This window comes from Drosophila santomea, chromosome 2R, assembly GCF_016746245.2.
Source record: "Drosophila santomea strain STO CAGO 1482 chromosome 2R, Prin_Dsan_1.1, whole genome shotgun sequence".
In the NCBI taxonomy this organism is placed as follows: domain Eukaryota; kingdom Metazoa; phylum Arthropoda; class Insecta; order Diptera; family Drosophilidae; genus Drosophila; species Drosophila santomea.
In genome coordinates, this window is record NC_053017.2 from 18,008,091 (window position 1) to 18,023,117 (window position 15,027).

The following is a 15,027-nucleotide window of genomic DNA, read 5'->3' on the forward strand; positions in this document are numbered from 1 at the left end:
GTTAGCCGCTGACTTGGTCATACCTTTTTTTCTTCTAGTTCTCACCCGCATCGCAGGCTTTGACATCTTCATGCCCCCCACACCCACAACCTGCTTATTTATTTATCATGCTCACATACTTTGAATGTAATGAATCAAATCGAGGCGAATCGAATCGAATGGGATCGACTCGTTTCGGTTTGAATCAACTTTGTGCGCTGCGAGGCGTAAATGTTTTATGGAATGATTTATTATTCGAGGCCCTATCTATCCGCTGGCTGCGGGGGCGTGGCCCCTCGCCCCCAGCCCCTAGGCCATAAAACATGACCCCTTATTTGTTGCTACTTCTGCTGGTCCTATTTGGCCCGAAGGTCCGAGGGAACACGTCAAATCGATTGTTAACAACTGAGCTAACAAGAACAAATGTCGTTGGGATTGAAAAATTGTTATCTCTTTGTCTACGTGTTGTTTTTCTCTTTTTTTCTACTTTTTTTTCCTTTGTTGTAAGGTGAGGAAATGCGGTGGCATCGTGGATATAATTAATGATGCTGTGGCGACAAAGAAATCCGAGTTTTTCTTTGTTAGCCGGAATTTAATTAGTGGTCGAGGGTGTGAGGGTGTCGGAAACTGATTGGTACAAATTCAAATGCTTTTCTAGTCTCCCTCGGTGGTTTTTCCTGCCAATGTTTCCCCATCTCAAGCTCTCTTGAAATTAATTACTTTGATTGCTCCGGCTCTAATTACATGCATCCATCCACCTCTCTCGCTCTCTTTTATTTCTCTCTTTCTCTCTCCCTCTCTCTCTCGTCCTCATCGAAAACACACACAAATGAAATTGGGCATAAAACAATGCACTTCCGCTTCACCCCGACACATGGCTTCCTTCCGTTTCCGCTTTGGCGCCATTTTGCAAACGACCACCCCTTTCCCACAGGGTTCAATAAACATCAGGTCCCAAAGTCTGGTTTGAGCCAGAAAAAAAAAGAAAAGAGTGTAAGCCAAAGTGAAGCAAAAAGGGCATTGAAATTGTTGCCTGCTTTATGTTGTCATTCCATTAATTATCGTTCGTTATTTTAACTTTTAGCAGCACCCCCACATCGCCATTGTGCACAGTCTGCACTTTACAAATACTCCCACATACATAGCTCTACCTCATAATACCGATGGCCAACTCTTTTTGCCTTTTGTCATCTTTTTTCCGATTGCAATTTTTTGTCAACGCCTTTTGTTTGCACATTAAATGGCATTGGCTAGCCAGCGCCATGTGCAATTGTCCTGGCACTTTTCCCACTCCTCATACTCCTCATACTCCTCATACTCAACCTACGCTCTATAAAATTCCAATGGCCGCTGGTCTGGGTAATGAATTACTAGCCACATGCTTTTTGTCCACCGCCCGCTGTCTCGCAACAATGACATTGCAGTTTTTAGCCGCCGCCAACAATTTCAGGGGCGCAGACGATTCAGGATCCTCCACAGGATCCTGTTCCACCCAAAAACGGAGCACCCAGCCATAGGCTCCACTGCAGTCGTCTGTCTGAAAATTATGCGACTTTAATTGTTATATGGCCATGGCCACTCTCTTGAATACTTGGCATTGAAATACGGCCCAGACGCTGCATTTTAATTAAGATGGTTTCTGGCTGTTAAGTGCAATCAGATAAAGTGTTTTTCAAAATGCGTAAATTCATTAATATTAATAAAAAGATTATACAGAATAATGTAAGTGAGCACACATGAACGCCTATCTTTAAACTATTATTATTAAGTATTAATTCAAAGAAGACCTTCATAATCTTTTTGGAATTTCGAAATGTATTAAAATGAAAATCTTATCGGCCCTGCTTAATCCTGTACTAGTATTTGCACTTAGACAAAGGACCTCCAAATCCCCGTATTTAAAGCAATTGCAAAAGTGCTGCCAACAACAAATCCGGCGCTCAAATAAAGATTTTTCACTTAAGCAGCTCTCAGTTGGAGGAAAATTCTATTCTCCAGCGCCCGAATGAAAAATGAGCTAGGGCCGTTGGCAGCATTCATCAGGCCAAGTGCCGAAATGGGGAAAATTGTAATGGGAAAACTAAGAAAAGCGTCGAGGGCCAGAATGCCGAAGCGGAAATGTGACACGTTGTACTTGAATGCTTCTTCGCCTGCAAAAGCGTTTCCGGTTGCCGCAAAAATTAATTTCATTAATGCACGAAACTGGAGCTGGAGAAGCGACCAAAGTGAGCCAAGTGAGCCAAGTAAGCCAAGGACCAGCAGGACGAAACAGGACCATTAAGTTGGTTCGCAGTTTATTCAGTTTATTCAGTTTATTCAGGGTACATCACAAAACCCAGCAATTAATGTGCTATTCAAACTGCCTCTTCAGTTTGGCCAGCTGGATGAGAAACTCATCACGAGTGGCCCGCCTCTCGTCGAGTTTCTCCAGCGACACCAGCTGCTCGCACTGCCGCGCAATCTCCGCCAGCGTTTCACGGTCCTCCTGGGTATTGGGGGTCTCACCATAGGTGGCACTCACCGCAGAGATTTCGCCGCCAAAACGCTGGAAGTAGTCGGCCACACCGCCGGGAGCATTCAGATGTGCCGTCTCCAGGGAACCGAGCAGGGCATAACGCAATCCCAGTCCCTGGCTGAGAACTCGATCCACATCGGCCACGCTGACGATACCGGAGCCCACCAGGCGCCACACCTCATTCAGGATGGCGTACTGTATCCGGTTGGTGGCGAAGCCCTGAATCTCTCTTTTTAGGGTCACCGGACGTTGGCCCAGGCTGAGCATTAGGTCACGGGTGCGCTCCACCGCACTCGAGGATGTCCAGGGCGCTGGGACGATCTCCACCAGGGGTATGAAGTACGGCGGATTCAGTGGATGCGCCACTAGCATCTGTTTAAGAATGAAGCATTTCACTAACCATAATCCAGTGTATGCATTCTTCTTGACCCACCTGTTGCCTCTTTTGGAGACCTTCGCTGTACAGCGAGGGCATAAAGGTGCTCGTGGAACTGGCCACCACCGTCTGCTCCTCCAGCAGCTCATCCAACTGGGAGTATAGGCTCTTCTTCAGCTGCAGCACTTCGGGTACACACTCCTGTATGTGCACCGCCTCCCTGGTGAGTTCCTCCAGTCGCGTGGTGACCCCGATCAGGGCGAACTGCTCCGAGGCACGTATATTGCCCCGCAACGCGCCCCGCTCCTCCAGGCGGTGCAGATCCTTGTCCAGCTCCTGCAGGGCAGTGGCCAACTGGCTCTCCAGGATGTCGTACAGCTGGACGCGATAGCCAGCTGCCGCGAAGAGCATCGCCCACGCCCTGCCGATCAGCCCGCTGCCCACGATCCCAATCTTTTGGCTGCTCATTTCGAACTGTCATCTGGCGGCGCTCCAAAAATGCGAGTAAGTGCTCCGGATCAGAGCGGAGCTGCAGATTTATCGCCAGCGGTTCAAGTTCAGCCCACAATCACATCAGTCATGCGCCATTGTGCCCCACTAATGATAATAAATTGTTGATTTGTGAACATACGAGTACACTGCAAAAAGAGCCATTAACCCTTTCATACATATGTGCAAATTTAATATGTATATTCCGCTAATAGTATTTTTGTATTTCCCATCATTTTATCAGGCTGTTTTTTTTTTGTTCTTTATGGCCTCCATGACTTGAATGTAAATTTTCACAGTGGCCAGAAAATCGCTGTTGGTTGAATTGGTATCCGAGAATGTAATACGGAATTGATATAGACCCTCTGGGAAAGGTGGAAGTAATTCAGATTCCATATTTCCATTTCGCGCGCTTAGGTGACCCTGAAGTTGCAAATATTGATAAGTACTTCTTACGCTAGAAACCCTGGCATCAACAAATACCGAGAATGGACAAGAGTGGTTAACGTTGGAATAGCGTTTCAGCAACTTCCAAAGAATCAGACCGTAGGGAAAGTAGGTTCTCTTCTCCACCACATCGCAGATTCCGAACTTAACGTCGATTAGAAATGGCTGGAACTGATTGCTGTAGTCCTTCTTGAGCACCTGAATGCGAGTCTGCAGGCCAATGCATAATTACTGGGCTGTATTTAGAATTCTCATGCCAACTTACCATTGGGCGCACTATGGGTTCAACCAAATCGCAGTCCATGTTGGCCACCGCCACATTCCAATTGATTGGCTTCAAGCGACAGGTAACGTTTTGTACCCGCGCCGGATTTGGGTTGCACTCGATCTTTTTCAGCTTGTAAACCATTTGAGACTCCATCTAAAAGGAAATAATCGAACTAATATCTGAAGCCTAAATGCAGAACGACCACTGACCACTTGCCACATGAGGCAACTGCAAAGGAGCACCAGTAACGCAAACTTCATTGTTCTATGTGCCACTGGTATTACAACACTCAAATTCCGCAGATTTTTATGAATCTTTATATGATCTGTTTATAATTGTTGTGTGGAGTGATGTTATCATTGGAAATATATCTTGTATGGAAGCCTAAAACATGGTTGTTCAATACTAACCAAATTTAGTGTCCGACTTACAGATACCTCTCACTCGTTTGACCAACTTCAAGTAGACTTTTTCATGCCATTCTTATAAATTTAATTGTTACAAAATTGGAATTTTATTTTAAATACATTATATTTTAAGTATATTTAAGCAAAAGGTAATTAGTAGCAGTAGTTTCCTTGAAGCGCTTTTATGCCAGGATCGAATTCAGATTGTACAATGGAAAACCCTTTGAAGTCTCGACAAATTTAATTATTAATTTCGGCTCACATTTATTGTTTCAGTCCAAGTGCGCTGTTCACCTGCCACCCCGCCACCCCTCCATCCCGTCACCCTGCCATTTACAGTCTCATTAAACTTAATTGCTTATCAACTTTGAAGACCCTGTGAAATTCTCGGCAGCCCATTAATTGATAATCCCGTATTTTGTGATTTATTAAAGCTTAAGCTTTCCCTTTCAGCGATAAGGATGGGCACATACAGGGTATATATATGTATGTATATACATACACTGCGAGGTGGGAGGTTGACATGCCGCCCAGCTGACAAAAGCCTGCATGTAATACTTTTATGCATATTTCGCGCATATTTTTCTGACATTGTAAGTGGCTGAGGCTGCCAGCAATAAATTATTGAATAAGCACTGCGAGCAACAACAGCAACACAGTCAAAGAAGCCGGAAGAGACAGCAGTGGAATGGAGTTCTGGGACGAAGTCTCGTTTTCATATGTAAACCACATTAATCATACGCCCCGTTTGCGTTTTCAATTACGCCACTGACATGCTAGTGGGAACAGAAAAAAAAAACAAAAAAAAAAAAGGGAATGCAAACGAATGAATAACAACAGCAATAAGAGGAGCCGTAGAATCGAAATCGGAATCGGAAAAGCGGTTGGAAGTTGGGAGTAGAGGCTCCATATCCCCAGACGAAACTGTTAGGCAGCCGAGTTAAATCAGCCATGAAATGCCATCTACACTATGGCAAGCCATAAAAATAATTCAACAAAGGGCCAACCAGAAATATTTATACACATTCAGAGACTCGCATTTCAGTTCATTGCATTTAAATGCTTGTTAATAAAAATGGAAAACGGAAATCAATGCCAGATGCAAAAGGAGAGCTGTTGAAAGCGTTTACGTTCACGTTCACGTTTACGCTTACAATTGCTGGTTTCCCCTTCGCTTTTGGCCAAGTGCTCAATGGAGAGGAAGGAAAAGCGTAAAAAATTAATCCGAATTTCGATACGCCAATTAACTGGCATATTTTATTTATTTGCCATTTATTGATATTTATCTGGAAATTTAAAAGGCAAATCGGACTGCTTTCAAAGTCGTTCTTATTTGCTATTTCAAGCTTTCAGTTGCATATAATTGCAATAAAATTGTGCCACTTGCAGGTGCTCCACATTTGAAACTAATTAAATTAGAATGGCCCAAACCACCTTAAAGCCAAAGGATCCTCTATCCGACTACATACAGCGACGCCAATCAAATGCGGTCAACTGTCACAGAAGCAGAAATCAAAATCACCAACAAAAAAGTTAACACAGCTGCAGCATTGGCAGCCGTAAAAAAAGGCAACCTCAAAATCAATTAATTTTATTGGCCATCTTCCCTCGCCCAGAAAATCCATCCGTGTGCGGAAGGCAGAAATGTCATTGTGGTGAAAAACTATTTCCCAAACAGAGTGCAGTCCTCCGTTCATTTCGTCCTTTTTTCGTCCTGTCACTTTCGGTAAGGGTATTATGGTTTAGCATCTCTAACGGCCTCGTAATAAATTAAATCGGTTTAAAGTGATTATTTTAAAAACGCTGGTTGGTGAATCTGAATGGCAAACGAAAGGAAAGCGTCTTATGAATTCGATTAACACAGAATATAATTTTTATTTCAAACCTATCTGACTCTGTTACACTTTTAAGCTCAAATTACATGTTTATATTCAAAAATCTGTTGTGCTCAGAGCAAATGAAGATGTGCTGTTTCCTACTTTGATGTTGCTTCCTAGGGCATATTTGCACCTTAATGAAAGGGCATTGCAACTTCGTGGAGCGAAGACAGCGCCACTTGTCCCTATTTTTTATATCCGTTGTCATTGGGCAGCATCTAAATCTGAGTCTATCTCGTCTGTGACATTGACAAAAGTGCAAAGGATTAAAAGTTGTACACGGAGCCGAACAAAAGCCATTGAGAGCTAACCACATAGATACACACGTTCGTACACCCTGTCCGATTTTATACACTCTTTTTTTTTTTTTTTACAGCCTCTCACTGAGGAATTGAAGTCACGTAGTTTGTGTGCAAATTTTTTGCCGCTGCGTTCACAGGGGGAAATTGTTCGTGTCCGTGTTCCGTGTTTCATGTCCGTGTGCGCAGAGGTCCCTTTTTTGATTTGGTTATGTTGCTAAATTTAATTCTTGCTTAGTCGCCGCACTCTCTGATTAAATTTTGCCCCCGACACTTACGTGATTTCAATGCGTAATTTATGCCAATAAGCCGTAGTCGAGGCCATATGGACTGGCCAGCCCGAAACCCGGAGTCTGGCAAACTTTTAATTAGTTTAGTGTCACAAAAAAAATGGCAAAAGGCAAAAGGCCTAGTTCCCCTTTGAGTTGGTAGGGTATTTGTTTTGAGGAGGTGCCAAGTGGCAAACACACTCGGGTATTCAGTGATTCAGTGATTCAGAGATTCAAGACTCCGAGATTTAGTGCAGATCCTGCAGATAACCGCGCTCACGTGTTAATGTCTGTTTGCTCGCCTCGAATCGCCATGTGAATGCCATGTGAATGTGTGCCGTGGGCTTTGCTCTGGCTTAGATTGTAATCGGGATCCGTTGCCTTGGCCACACTTGTCACCCGGCCACCGAGATTCGTCCTTTGGTCCTGTGACCCCCCTTCCCTTTCCCTTTCTTCTGCCCCCTTGTATCCACCCCCCATTTTGCCATCCAATTAACTTGATGTCGTCGCAGTTCGTCCGTTGCGAGGTGAAAAGTTGCCGCCAAATCAAATGTGCCGAAGCGGGGAAAAGTCGCGTGATTGTCAACAAAGCGAAATCTCTGTCAGTGTAGGTCCTGGCAAAAAGCGGTCAAAGTTTGCCTTTGAATACTCTTAGCAGGACACGGAATGGGAAAAGTGAGCGCTCAAGTCCTGCGAGTGGAATCTTCAAAGGGATTCCCCTTTTTAGAGAGTTATATTACGTGAGTAACCCAAATTTCCCAATGTCCTTTTAAGTCAGTTTAATGAAACGGCAGGAAATTTATATCAATTGCAGGAAATGACTTTAAGAACTGTTATAATAATATTATAAAAGATACATTTGGTTGTACATATGAGATGTTTTAGAACGTTTAGTAGAACTAAAAACTAATCAAGGCTCAAGAGATCTCTATCCAACCGTATGTTAATGCTCAAACTGTCTTCTTAGCTAATAGGGCATAGGATTTTCAATATCTTCCGGAAATAAATGCTTCTCCCTCATTTCTTTTGGCTTTGTTTGTCCCTTCTCTTTGCCTCTTTGGCGTTCGTTTGCTGGCGTTCAGCCCAATTTAATAGTTTTTCGATTTGTTGAAAAGCGAATGCCAAAGCACAGAAAATAAATTGTCACAGAAATGCCGGCCAACTTGAGCTGCTTGCCTGCTGCTTGTCTGCTGCTCCCAAGCTAACCGCAAAAACCGGGGCCATAGAGATCTGAAGACAGAAGACACAGTCCAGAACCAAGACAGGCAGAAAGGCAAAGTTTCCTGCAGGAGCCACTCGAAACGGAGCGGAGCGACGACAGACTCCTTGGCCTTATCTTTATCAGTTTGGGGAGTGAAAAAGCGCAGCGATGTCCTTGTCGTCACATATCGAGTGCAAAAAGTTCGACGACTTGGCGCGTCCGTCGATGGCACCCAGTACTTCCTGCCAGTTTTCGGCAAACCACCAGACACACTGAACAAAACTGTAACAAATAAAATACCACTCAAAGTAAAAATGTAACATTTTCCAGAAAACAAGATTCCCAAGCTTGAGGAATCAAAAGAAATGCACTTGTATTACCAAATGTATGCCAATTAGATGGTCATAAATAACTTGATATGTAATAAGTATAATTGAGCATTATTTTAACAGTGCACTCAGAACTACCCGTCGAAAATCGTGTCTTCTCTACTAAAGTCTCAAGCGAAGTTGTAAATAACGTGGCCATGATGGTTGGTGAGTGGGAAATATTCAATTGAATTCATTGCGATTTGATGGCACATCGCTCGTTCCCCCTAGATAATTATCAACTAAATAAAAAACCAACTAACTGTCATTTAAAATACCCCATAAAATCGCATAAAAGCGCATTAAGTGCCCCGCACACATCGTCCTCGCTGCAACTCGTTGTAAATATGCTCGTGCTCAACATGCACTCAATGAATGAAATGTGTGCACAATGTTGAAAATAGTTGTGACCCCGCCGAACCCCTCCGCACCCCTCAAAGTGGGCGAGTTTCTCTTTAATGCTCGCGTTGTTGTTGTTGCTCATACGGCTGGCAGGGCATGCGACTTCCGCTTATGTGGACAGCACTACAGCATGATAAATTGATGTTTGCCGTCCTTAAAAATGCATTGAAATATGGGAGACACATTGGAAAGCGTGTGGGAATGGTGGGTAAGGCATTGCAAGTCCCAAGAAAAGTGATTTCGGAAAATCACCCCACGAAACGAAATGCTCACTTTATGTTAATATTTGTGTACAGATAAATATCAAAAAGTAACGACCAAACATTCAAACTGAAAGTTTCGCAGCAGGCAGCTTTTGCAATAGAACACTGCGGCGCTGCCACTTCGTACTATACTTTCTGCAGCTTCCGTTTTAATACGCCAGATGTCGCTCAGTATAGTGCAATACTACGGATAACAGATGGCGCCTGAATTAAACAAAATCCTTGCATGAAATTTTATAAAATTTAGCAATTCTAGAAATATTTTTTGCTGCATCATTTATGTCTTAGTATTTGGTTCCCATACCCCCCGATGTTAATAAAAAGTGCATTTTTTATTTCAGTAATTTAATTGCATTTATTTAAGACAACTGTTTGATATTGAGCCATTTTGTTGATAAACCTGCAAGATAAAAAAAATAAAACCAAATTAGCTTTTATCCAAAACTGGTTTGCTCGTCTAATATTTGAAAATTTTTATCAGTTGGGGAAATCTCATACAGCATAGCTTCGCTCTGTATTAATTCGGACTTTATTATCATCATTTCAAATAAATATAAAAAATATATTGTTTTATTTACCTTTTGAGCTATATGAGATGCAAATTTCTACCTAAATAATGGATAATTCCAGTTTAAAAAGAAACCTGCAACAGAAACAAAATTATGATAAGTATACTGGTATTAAAGTGTCATCAAACATAAATTTAAAATTATTAATCAGTTGGGGAAAGAAGACATAAAAATGTCAGCATGATTTTACTTTGTTTAAATTCCACGGACGGAAAATATCATCATTATAAATAAAATAAAATAAAAATTAAAATAAAATAGTATCGTTGCTAATTTACCTTTATAGTTTGAGGTATGTCCAGGTTTTGTAATTTAGGGAAACATCTGTAATTTTAGAGAAATGGATTTGGTTAGCAACACATTTAAATTAAATGACATTCAATTTCATTTGTAAAGCGTTTATTTCAGACAGGGAAAGTGAACAGCACGGTTGTATAAGGGTTCTACTCAGAAGAGGGAATCCTGAGATAGGAAAATATCATCATATGCAACGCTTATCAATGAAATTTTATATCTAACCAATAGGGTGGATCTGCTTACCCTAAGTGTGTTCGGTCATCCGATGATCTTCATTAAACATATGGGTCTTTATCCATTCTAAAATGTTAAGAATTATTAACTTTTAATAATTTACTCAAAAATCATTTAATTATAAGAATATAGATTGCTATATCAGCTTCGAAAAGTTTGTAACATGTGTGTTTCTAATGAACTATACTAGAAGTAACATCATATAAACAATGTGTGTAATACTTTAAAAATAACCTACCAATTTGAACGTTCATAACCATCAGTCAGTCAGCCCCTCGAGAAAAAGATATCGGCAAACGACTGTAAAAAATAAAATAAAAAAGGTGGTTAATAATAGCCTTTCTTTGTTTTTAGCGACAAAATGCTGCTATGGTTTTATGTATCAGAGAAATATATCCGCATTTACCACTCAGTAGAACGAAAGTTAATAGATAAAGGTATTCATCATTTAAACTACTGGAGCATATTAAATAATCTGAATTAAATCTCACCTAAATTGCTTTCCATTGAATTGAATTCAGCTTGCTTCTACATTAAGTCGTCTCTTGTCGGATCTGCAAAAGAAGATAAACAAAGTTAGCAAATCAAGAAGTACTAATTAAAATGTTTTATTTATATCGAATTTCAGTTGCAAAATTTGCAGCCATTTAGATTTAATCACAGAAGTCGTACGGTAATTACTTTCATCAATAAAACATTTGCAAATACCAAAAGAAAGTTTTCTTACCTTATGATTCACGACTCATCCATCTAAATGTTTTCCAGCAGCTGATAAACCTGAAAAGATACATTTGGATTAACGACATGCTCCATTAAGATAAATGTTTACTACTTAAAAGGGTAATCAGTTACTATTAAATAGCAGCCATGGGGTTTAATATCACGAAAATCAAACGGTAATTACTTATCATCAATTAATCTGATTTCAATGTTTATATAGTTATTTAAATGTAACTTACCTTAGGATAAAAGAGTTGCAATTGAGGAAGTTTCACGAAATCAACACTATTCTGAAAGAAATAAAAACTTAGGTTAGGTTTTCCATGTCATTTTAATTTAAAGTAATTATTAGTTTTTGCGTTTCAGAATCCTTTTGGTTTAATTTTAAGTTGTGAATCAACAGCACTTTGTTCAGATTGAACTTATCATCAGGAAAATCTTTTAAAACATAATTAAGATCACATTTATCTTACCTCGATCACATTTTTCCAAATTGCTTCAAGATAAAATGGCGGCTTCCTTTCTGGCAAAGCTAAAAATAAGAACGAAAAACTGGGGTTAGTTTGTACTCTTTTCTTAATTCGAAAACGGCTATATCTTTAAGTTCTCAGAATCCTTTTGGTTTAATTTTAAGTTGTAGATCTACAGCACTTTGTTCAGATTGAACTTATCATCAAAAAAAAACTCACATTCAAGCATGCATATATGTAAGAAAGAGAAGACTACATACCCATGGAGTTGAAAGCCGGCTATCTCCATCTCTTTTCATCTCTCGCCACGTGGTTTTTCACATTCTAGAAGAAAAAAAATATAGGTTAGTTATTTGCTTGCACAATTGCATTTCAAATCAATTTAGGTGTTACATTTAGTTTATCAGTTGGCCGTTCTTATTCTTTCCACAGGAATAGAATGCCAAATCTTGCGACTTGGCACTCGACTCTTCAGAATATGAACAATCATCAAGCAACTAATAAATTCCCTTATTATTCTTTTCACTTACTTTTCATCCATTCATGCCGGTCGCATGTGATTGATATATCAACTTTTCTTTGTTTTAAATTGTGAGACCACATGGCCTCTCACTGATGTACACATTTTAAGACTCCAAAACACTACTACTCTCCAAGAAACTTTCAATTAAAAGAAATTTCTCTGGTTGCACGTTGCTTTTATAGATTTTTGTGACATTAGAGTGACCAGAGAAGGTAAGGCCCAGTTTCCATAAATTTCTGTGTTTAACCTCGTTGGTATCGAATAGTGCCTGGCGTTGCCACATTCGGAAATCAATCGAATAGAAATTAATAAAATATAATTTAAACAATACGCCTTAAAAATTTAGCTTATTTGCAGAAAACTGCGTAGGAATGGCACATTTAATTAAAACCGAATTGATTTATTTATTAAATAAAGGTTTGGAGCTTACTTGTAAGACACTGCCCAGTGCTTACTCTTCTTCTTCCGCGGTTTGTTGACTTTGTGGCATTCACGATAAATAAACGTTTTAGCAGAATGTTTGATAATAAAAGCGATAAGCTGTTGCTTGAAATGGAGGAAGGCGATGCTGGTCCCGAGGATCAGCACCCCTGCTGCGAGCATGGACCCACGGTGTTGTTCTACCGGCAATCCCAACTGCCCGGGCAGGGTTATTATGCCTGCTCTGCCCACCGAGACTCGAAACTCTGCAATTATCACCTGCCAGCGGATCAGTGGAAGGGTAAATCCTGCAGGACTCAACTTCCCAAACAGGACTATCCCTTGCCATCCAGGAAAACAGCACATCCAGCCACACCTGATCCCACATTAAGCCTCACAGCGCTTGCCCAGGATAAAGTCAATGCCCAATACTTTTTCGATGAAGCTGCGCTGAACTTCTTGGCCAATCAGTGTGAAAATATAGGAGCTAGGTGGGTAGATCTACCCATTTATAAATGCCCTTACTGACCTCGTCATCTCAGCAAGGTTATCTGCATGGGCGCACCACGTTTACACTTCCATCTGCGTCACAAACTGCAAAGTTTTCTACTGGATCTGGATGAGAGATTTGCCGAGTATCTGGGTCCTGAAGAGTTCTGCCTCTACAATATGTGCAATAATCATTTCTTTTACGATCGAAAGCCCTTTGAACAGTTCCTAGAAGGCACCAGGTAACATACTTATTCTTATATAATCGTGACTGCAATTATAAAAGGTTCTCAATATTTAGTTCCGATCAACTTGTGATAGTAACGGATCCACCTTTTGGCTGCCGCACTGAACTGATTTCGCACACCCTGCGCAGCCTGAGAAAACTGCATAATCAAATCAACCGACTGCCATCCACTCCACTGTCCATATTCTGGATATATCCGTATTATTCAGCTAACCACATCAGGCAGGAGATGCCTGAGCTGGAAATGTGTGACTACAGGATCAACTACACCAATCATCTTAGGTATACGAATGTGGGCAAGCAGAGTCGGTTTTGTGGATCACCCGTGCGTTTATTCACCAACGTGCCACTGAGATTGCTTCAATTGCCCCTTGAAGAGGGCTATAAGTACTGCCCCAAATGCGATTGTTACACAGCCAAGGAGAACCTGCACTGCAACAGCTGCGAAAAGTGTCCCTCGGTGAATGGCCAAACTTACAAGCACTGTGAGTTCTGCGATGCCTGCGTGAAACCCAACTATGTGCATTGCTCCAACTGTAGAAGGTGCACTCAGAAGGAGGGACACAACTGCTCCTTCTACCAGACCAAACAGCACTGCTGGTTGTGCGGTCAAAAAGGCCATATAGAAACCAAGTGTCTAAGCCTCCGGAAAAGAAAGGCGAACTATACCAAAGGCTGTCTTTTGTGCGGTAAACGAAATCACAGGGAAAAGCGATGCTCGTACCGCACAAAGTACTTCAGGGAACATTGCTTTATGAATGAAACAACTATTCAGTGCCTTTAAGAACTCAGAAGCCCAATTAAAAATATTGGTTACATACAAATTGTATTGTTTTTTTATACATTAAGCACACTTTGGACGGTACCCATTGTAGTTTATTAGAACTTCACTGCCTGGAAACCTTCACTACCACCCATTAACACCAGACGACACATTTGTTTAATACAAAATTTATTTGTTCTTAACACTTTTCGTTGAATGTCTTACAAGTTTTTGAATTGCAACGGCTTCGCGCGGAATTTCTGATGCACATGACCACGATAAATTGTGGAATGAATTCTCAGCCCGCCGGATGAACGAACGGATGGGGGAAAACGTTTAAATTTTGAAAGTATGCATTACGTTTAAACAGGTCTTTAACTTAAGCTTAGGTATAATTAATTTCATGTGGAAACACACCAATGCCTCAACAAGCGGAATGGTTCTCTTGTTATCTCGCCGCAAAAGAAATGATGACGTCGACATTGTTCACGCTCGTTGAGGTGAAAGTATTTTATTGGCTACGAAATGCATGGCTTAAGAACGATTGTATTTGCCCCAGATGTGCAGCATGAAGACGGAAGCGATGAAGAGCAGCGACATGACCAGCACGGGCACGGGACCACTGCAGCATAAAAAATATACCAGAATGTGTCATTAGCAATGGGCCTTCAAAATAAATATAGCCGAGGCATGCACTTACACCTTGATTCCGGGCGAGTCGTCCGTGTAGAAGCGCCACATGCCACCAGTTCCGGCTCCGCCGGGTGCACGACTCCGGGCCGCGGTGGTGCTGGTGGTGGTCTTGCGCTGCTTCAGGGTGCTGCCGCCTCCGGAGCCGGAGCTACGTGGCGCCGACAATTTGCTGGGCGAGCGCGATCCGCTGCCCACGGACGTAGAACTTGCTGGAGCGGGCTGGTAGATGCATTGCAATTAGTCGCCGCACTTAATTGTCACCTAGTTTAACTCACCATTTTGGACTATCTGTTTTTCTGGACCGACTGACCTGGAAAATATGAACGGGCGAACTGGAATCTTAACGTGAATCTGACGTGCTCGCTCGGCTTCGTGTCGCTTCGTCTTTTTTCGTTCCACGTCACTTTGGTGGTGGCACCGCTGCCGATACGTCGTGACGGAG

At 41.6% G+C, this 15,027-nt stretch overlaps 4 protein-coding genes, 1 long non-coding RNA gene and 2 other non-coding genes across 7 annotated transcripts; 1 reads left to right on the forward strand and 6 right to left on the reverse strand.

Moving 5' to 3' along the window:
• Positions 1-2,256: 2,256 nt before the first annotated feature.
• Positions 2,257-3,356, reverse strand: LOC120445249 (lambda-crystallin homolog). The gene is made up of 2 exons (XM_039625522.2): positions 2,928-3,356; positions 2,257-2,866 (listed from the first exon to the last, which is right to left on the reverse strand). Exons 1-2 carry the CDS (start codon positions 3,336-3,338, stop codon positions 2,330-2,332), a joined length of 948 nt encoding a protein of 315 aa, XP_039481456.1. The 5' UTR covers positions 3,339-3,356; the 3' UTR covers positions 2,257-2,329.
• A 243-nt stretch (positions 3,357-3,599) lies between these two features.
• LOC120444917 lies at positions 3,600-6,989 on the reverse strand. The gene is made up of 4 exons (XM_039624910.1): positions 6,936-6,989; positions 4,072-4,227; positions 3,843-4,016; positions 3,600-3,782 (listed from the first exon to the last, which is right to left on the reverse strand). Exons 2-4 carry the CDS (start codon positions 4,225-4,227, stop codon positions 3,600-3,602), a joined length of 513 nt encoding a protein of 170 aa, XP_039480844.1. The 5' UTR covers positions 6,936-6,989.
• Positions 6,990-9,488: 2,499 nt separating this feature from the next.
• LOC120446783 lies at positions 9,489-12,132 on the reverse strand. The gene is made up of 11 exons (XR_005615890.1): positions 11,981-12,132; positions 11,711-11,774; positions 11,454-11,512; positions 11,220-11,270; positions 10,988-11,037; positions 10,752-10,814; positions 10,499-10,560; positions 10,270-10,326; positions 10,008-10,053; positions 9,739-9,803; positions 9,489-9,560 (listed from the first exon to the last, which is right to left on the reverse strand). It is a non-coding gene; the product is annotated as an uncharacterized LOC120446783 (long non-coding RNA).
• Positions 11,334-11,418, reverse strand: LOC120447313. The gene has a single exon (XR_005615985.1). It is a non-coding gene; the product is annotated as a small nucleolar RNA Me28S-Cm3227 (small nucleolar RNA).
• LOC120447314 lies at positions 11,578-11,663 on the reverse strand. Its single transcript, XR_005615986.1, has one exon. It is a non-coding gene; the product is annotated as a small nucleolar RNA Me28S-Cm3227 (small nucleolar RNA).
• A 269-nt stretch (positions 12,133-12,401) lies between the features above and the next one.
• Positions 12,402-13,953, forward strand: LOC120446536 (rRNA N6-adenosine-methyltransferase ZCCHC4). Its single transcript, XM_039627551.2, has 3 exons — positions 12,402-12,884; positions 12,936-13,124; positions 13,184-13,953. Exons 1-3 carry the CDS (start codon positions 12,490-12,492, stop codon positions 13,911-13,913), a joined length of 1,314 nt encoding a protein of 437 aa, XP_039483485.1. The 5' UTR covers positions 12,402-12,489; the 3' UTR covers positions 13,914-13,953.
• A 417-nt stretch (positions 13,954-14,370) lies between these two features.
• Positions 14,371-15,019, reverse strand: LOC120446613 (protein transport protein Sec61 subunit beta). Its single transcript, XM_039627658.2, has 3 exons — positions 14,861-15,019; positions 14,593-14,804; positions 14,371-14,514 (listed from the first exon to the last, which is right to left on the reverse strand). The coding sequence occupies exons 1-3, from the start codon at positions 14,861-14,863 to the stop codon at positions 14,427-14,429; spliced, it is 303 nt and encodes a 100-aa protein (XP_039483592.1). The 5' UTR covers positions 14,864-15,019; the 3' UTR covers positions 14,371-14,426.
• Positions 15,020-15,027: the final 8 nt, after the last annotated feature.

Bases quoted from the DNA above. Each gene is read 5' to 3' on its own strand.
- LOC120445249 (XM_039625522.2), bottom strand. From the start codon at position 3,338: ATGAGCAGCCAAAAGATTGGGATCGTGGGCAGCGGGCTGATCGGCAGG. The intron at 2,867-2,927 runs GTGGGTCAAGAA...ATTCTTAAACAG, and splicing joins GTCTCCAAAAGAGGCAACAG to ATGCTAGTGGCGCATCCACT.
- LOC120444917 (XM_039624910.1), bottom strand. From the start codon at position 4,227: ATGGAGTCTCAAATGGTTTACAAGCTGAAAAAGATCGAGTGCAACCCA. The intron at 4,017-4,071 runs GTAAGTTGGCAT...ATTGGCCTGCAG, and splicing joins AACCCATAGTGCGCCCAATG to ACTCGCATTCAGGTGCTCAA. The intron at 3,783-3,842 runs GTATTTGTTGAT...TTGCAACTTCAG, and splicing joins ACCACTCTTGTCCATTCTCG to GGTCACCTAAGCGCGCGAAA.
- LOC120446613 (XM_039627658.2), bottom strand. The intron at 14,515-14,592 runs GTAAGTGCATGC...TTTATGCTGCAG, and splicing joins GACTCGCCCGGAATCAAGGT to TGGTCCCGTGCCCGTGCTGG.
- LOC120446536 (XM_039627551.2), top strand. From the start codon at position 12,490: ATGTTTGATAATAAAAGCGATAAGCTGTTGCTTGAAATGGAGGAAGGC. The intron at 12,885-12,935 runs GTGGGTAGATCT...TCGTCATCTCAG, and splicing joins TGTGAAAATATAGGAGCTAG to CAAGGTTATCTGCATGGGCG. The intron at 13,125-13,183 runs GTAACATACTTA...CTCAATATTTAG, and splicing joins CAGTTCCTAGAAGGCACCAG to TTCCGATCAACTTGTGATAG.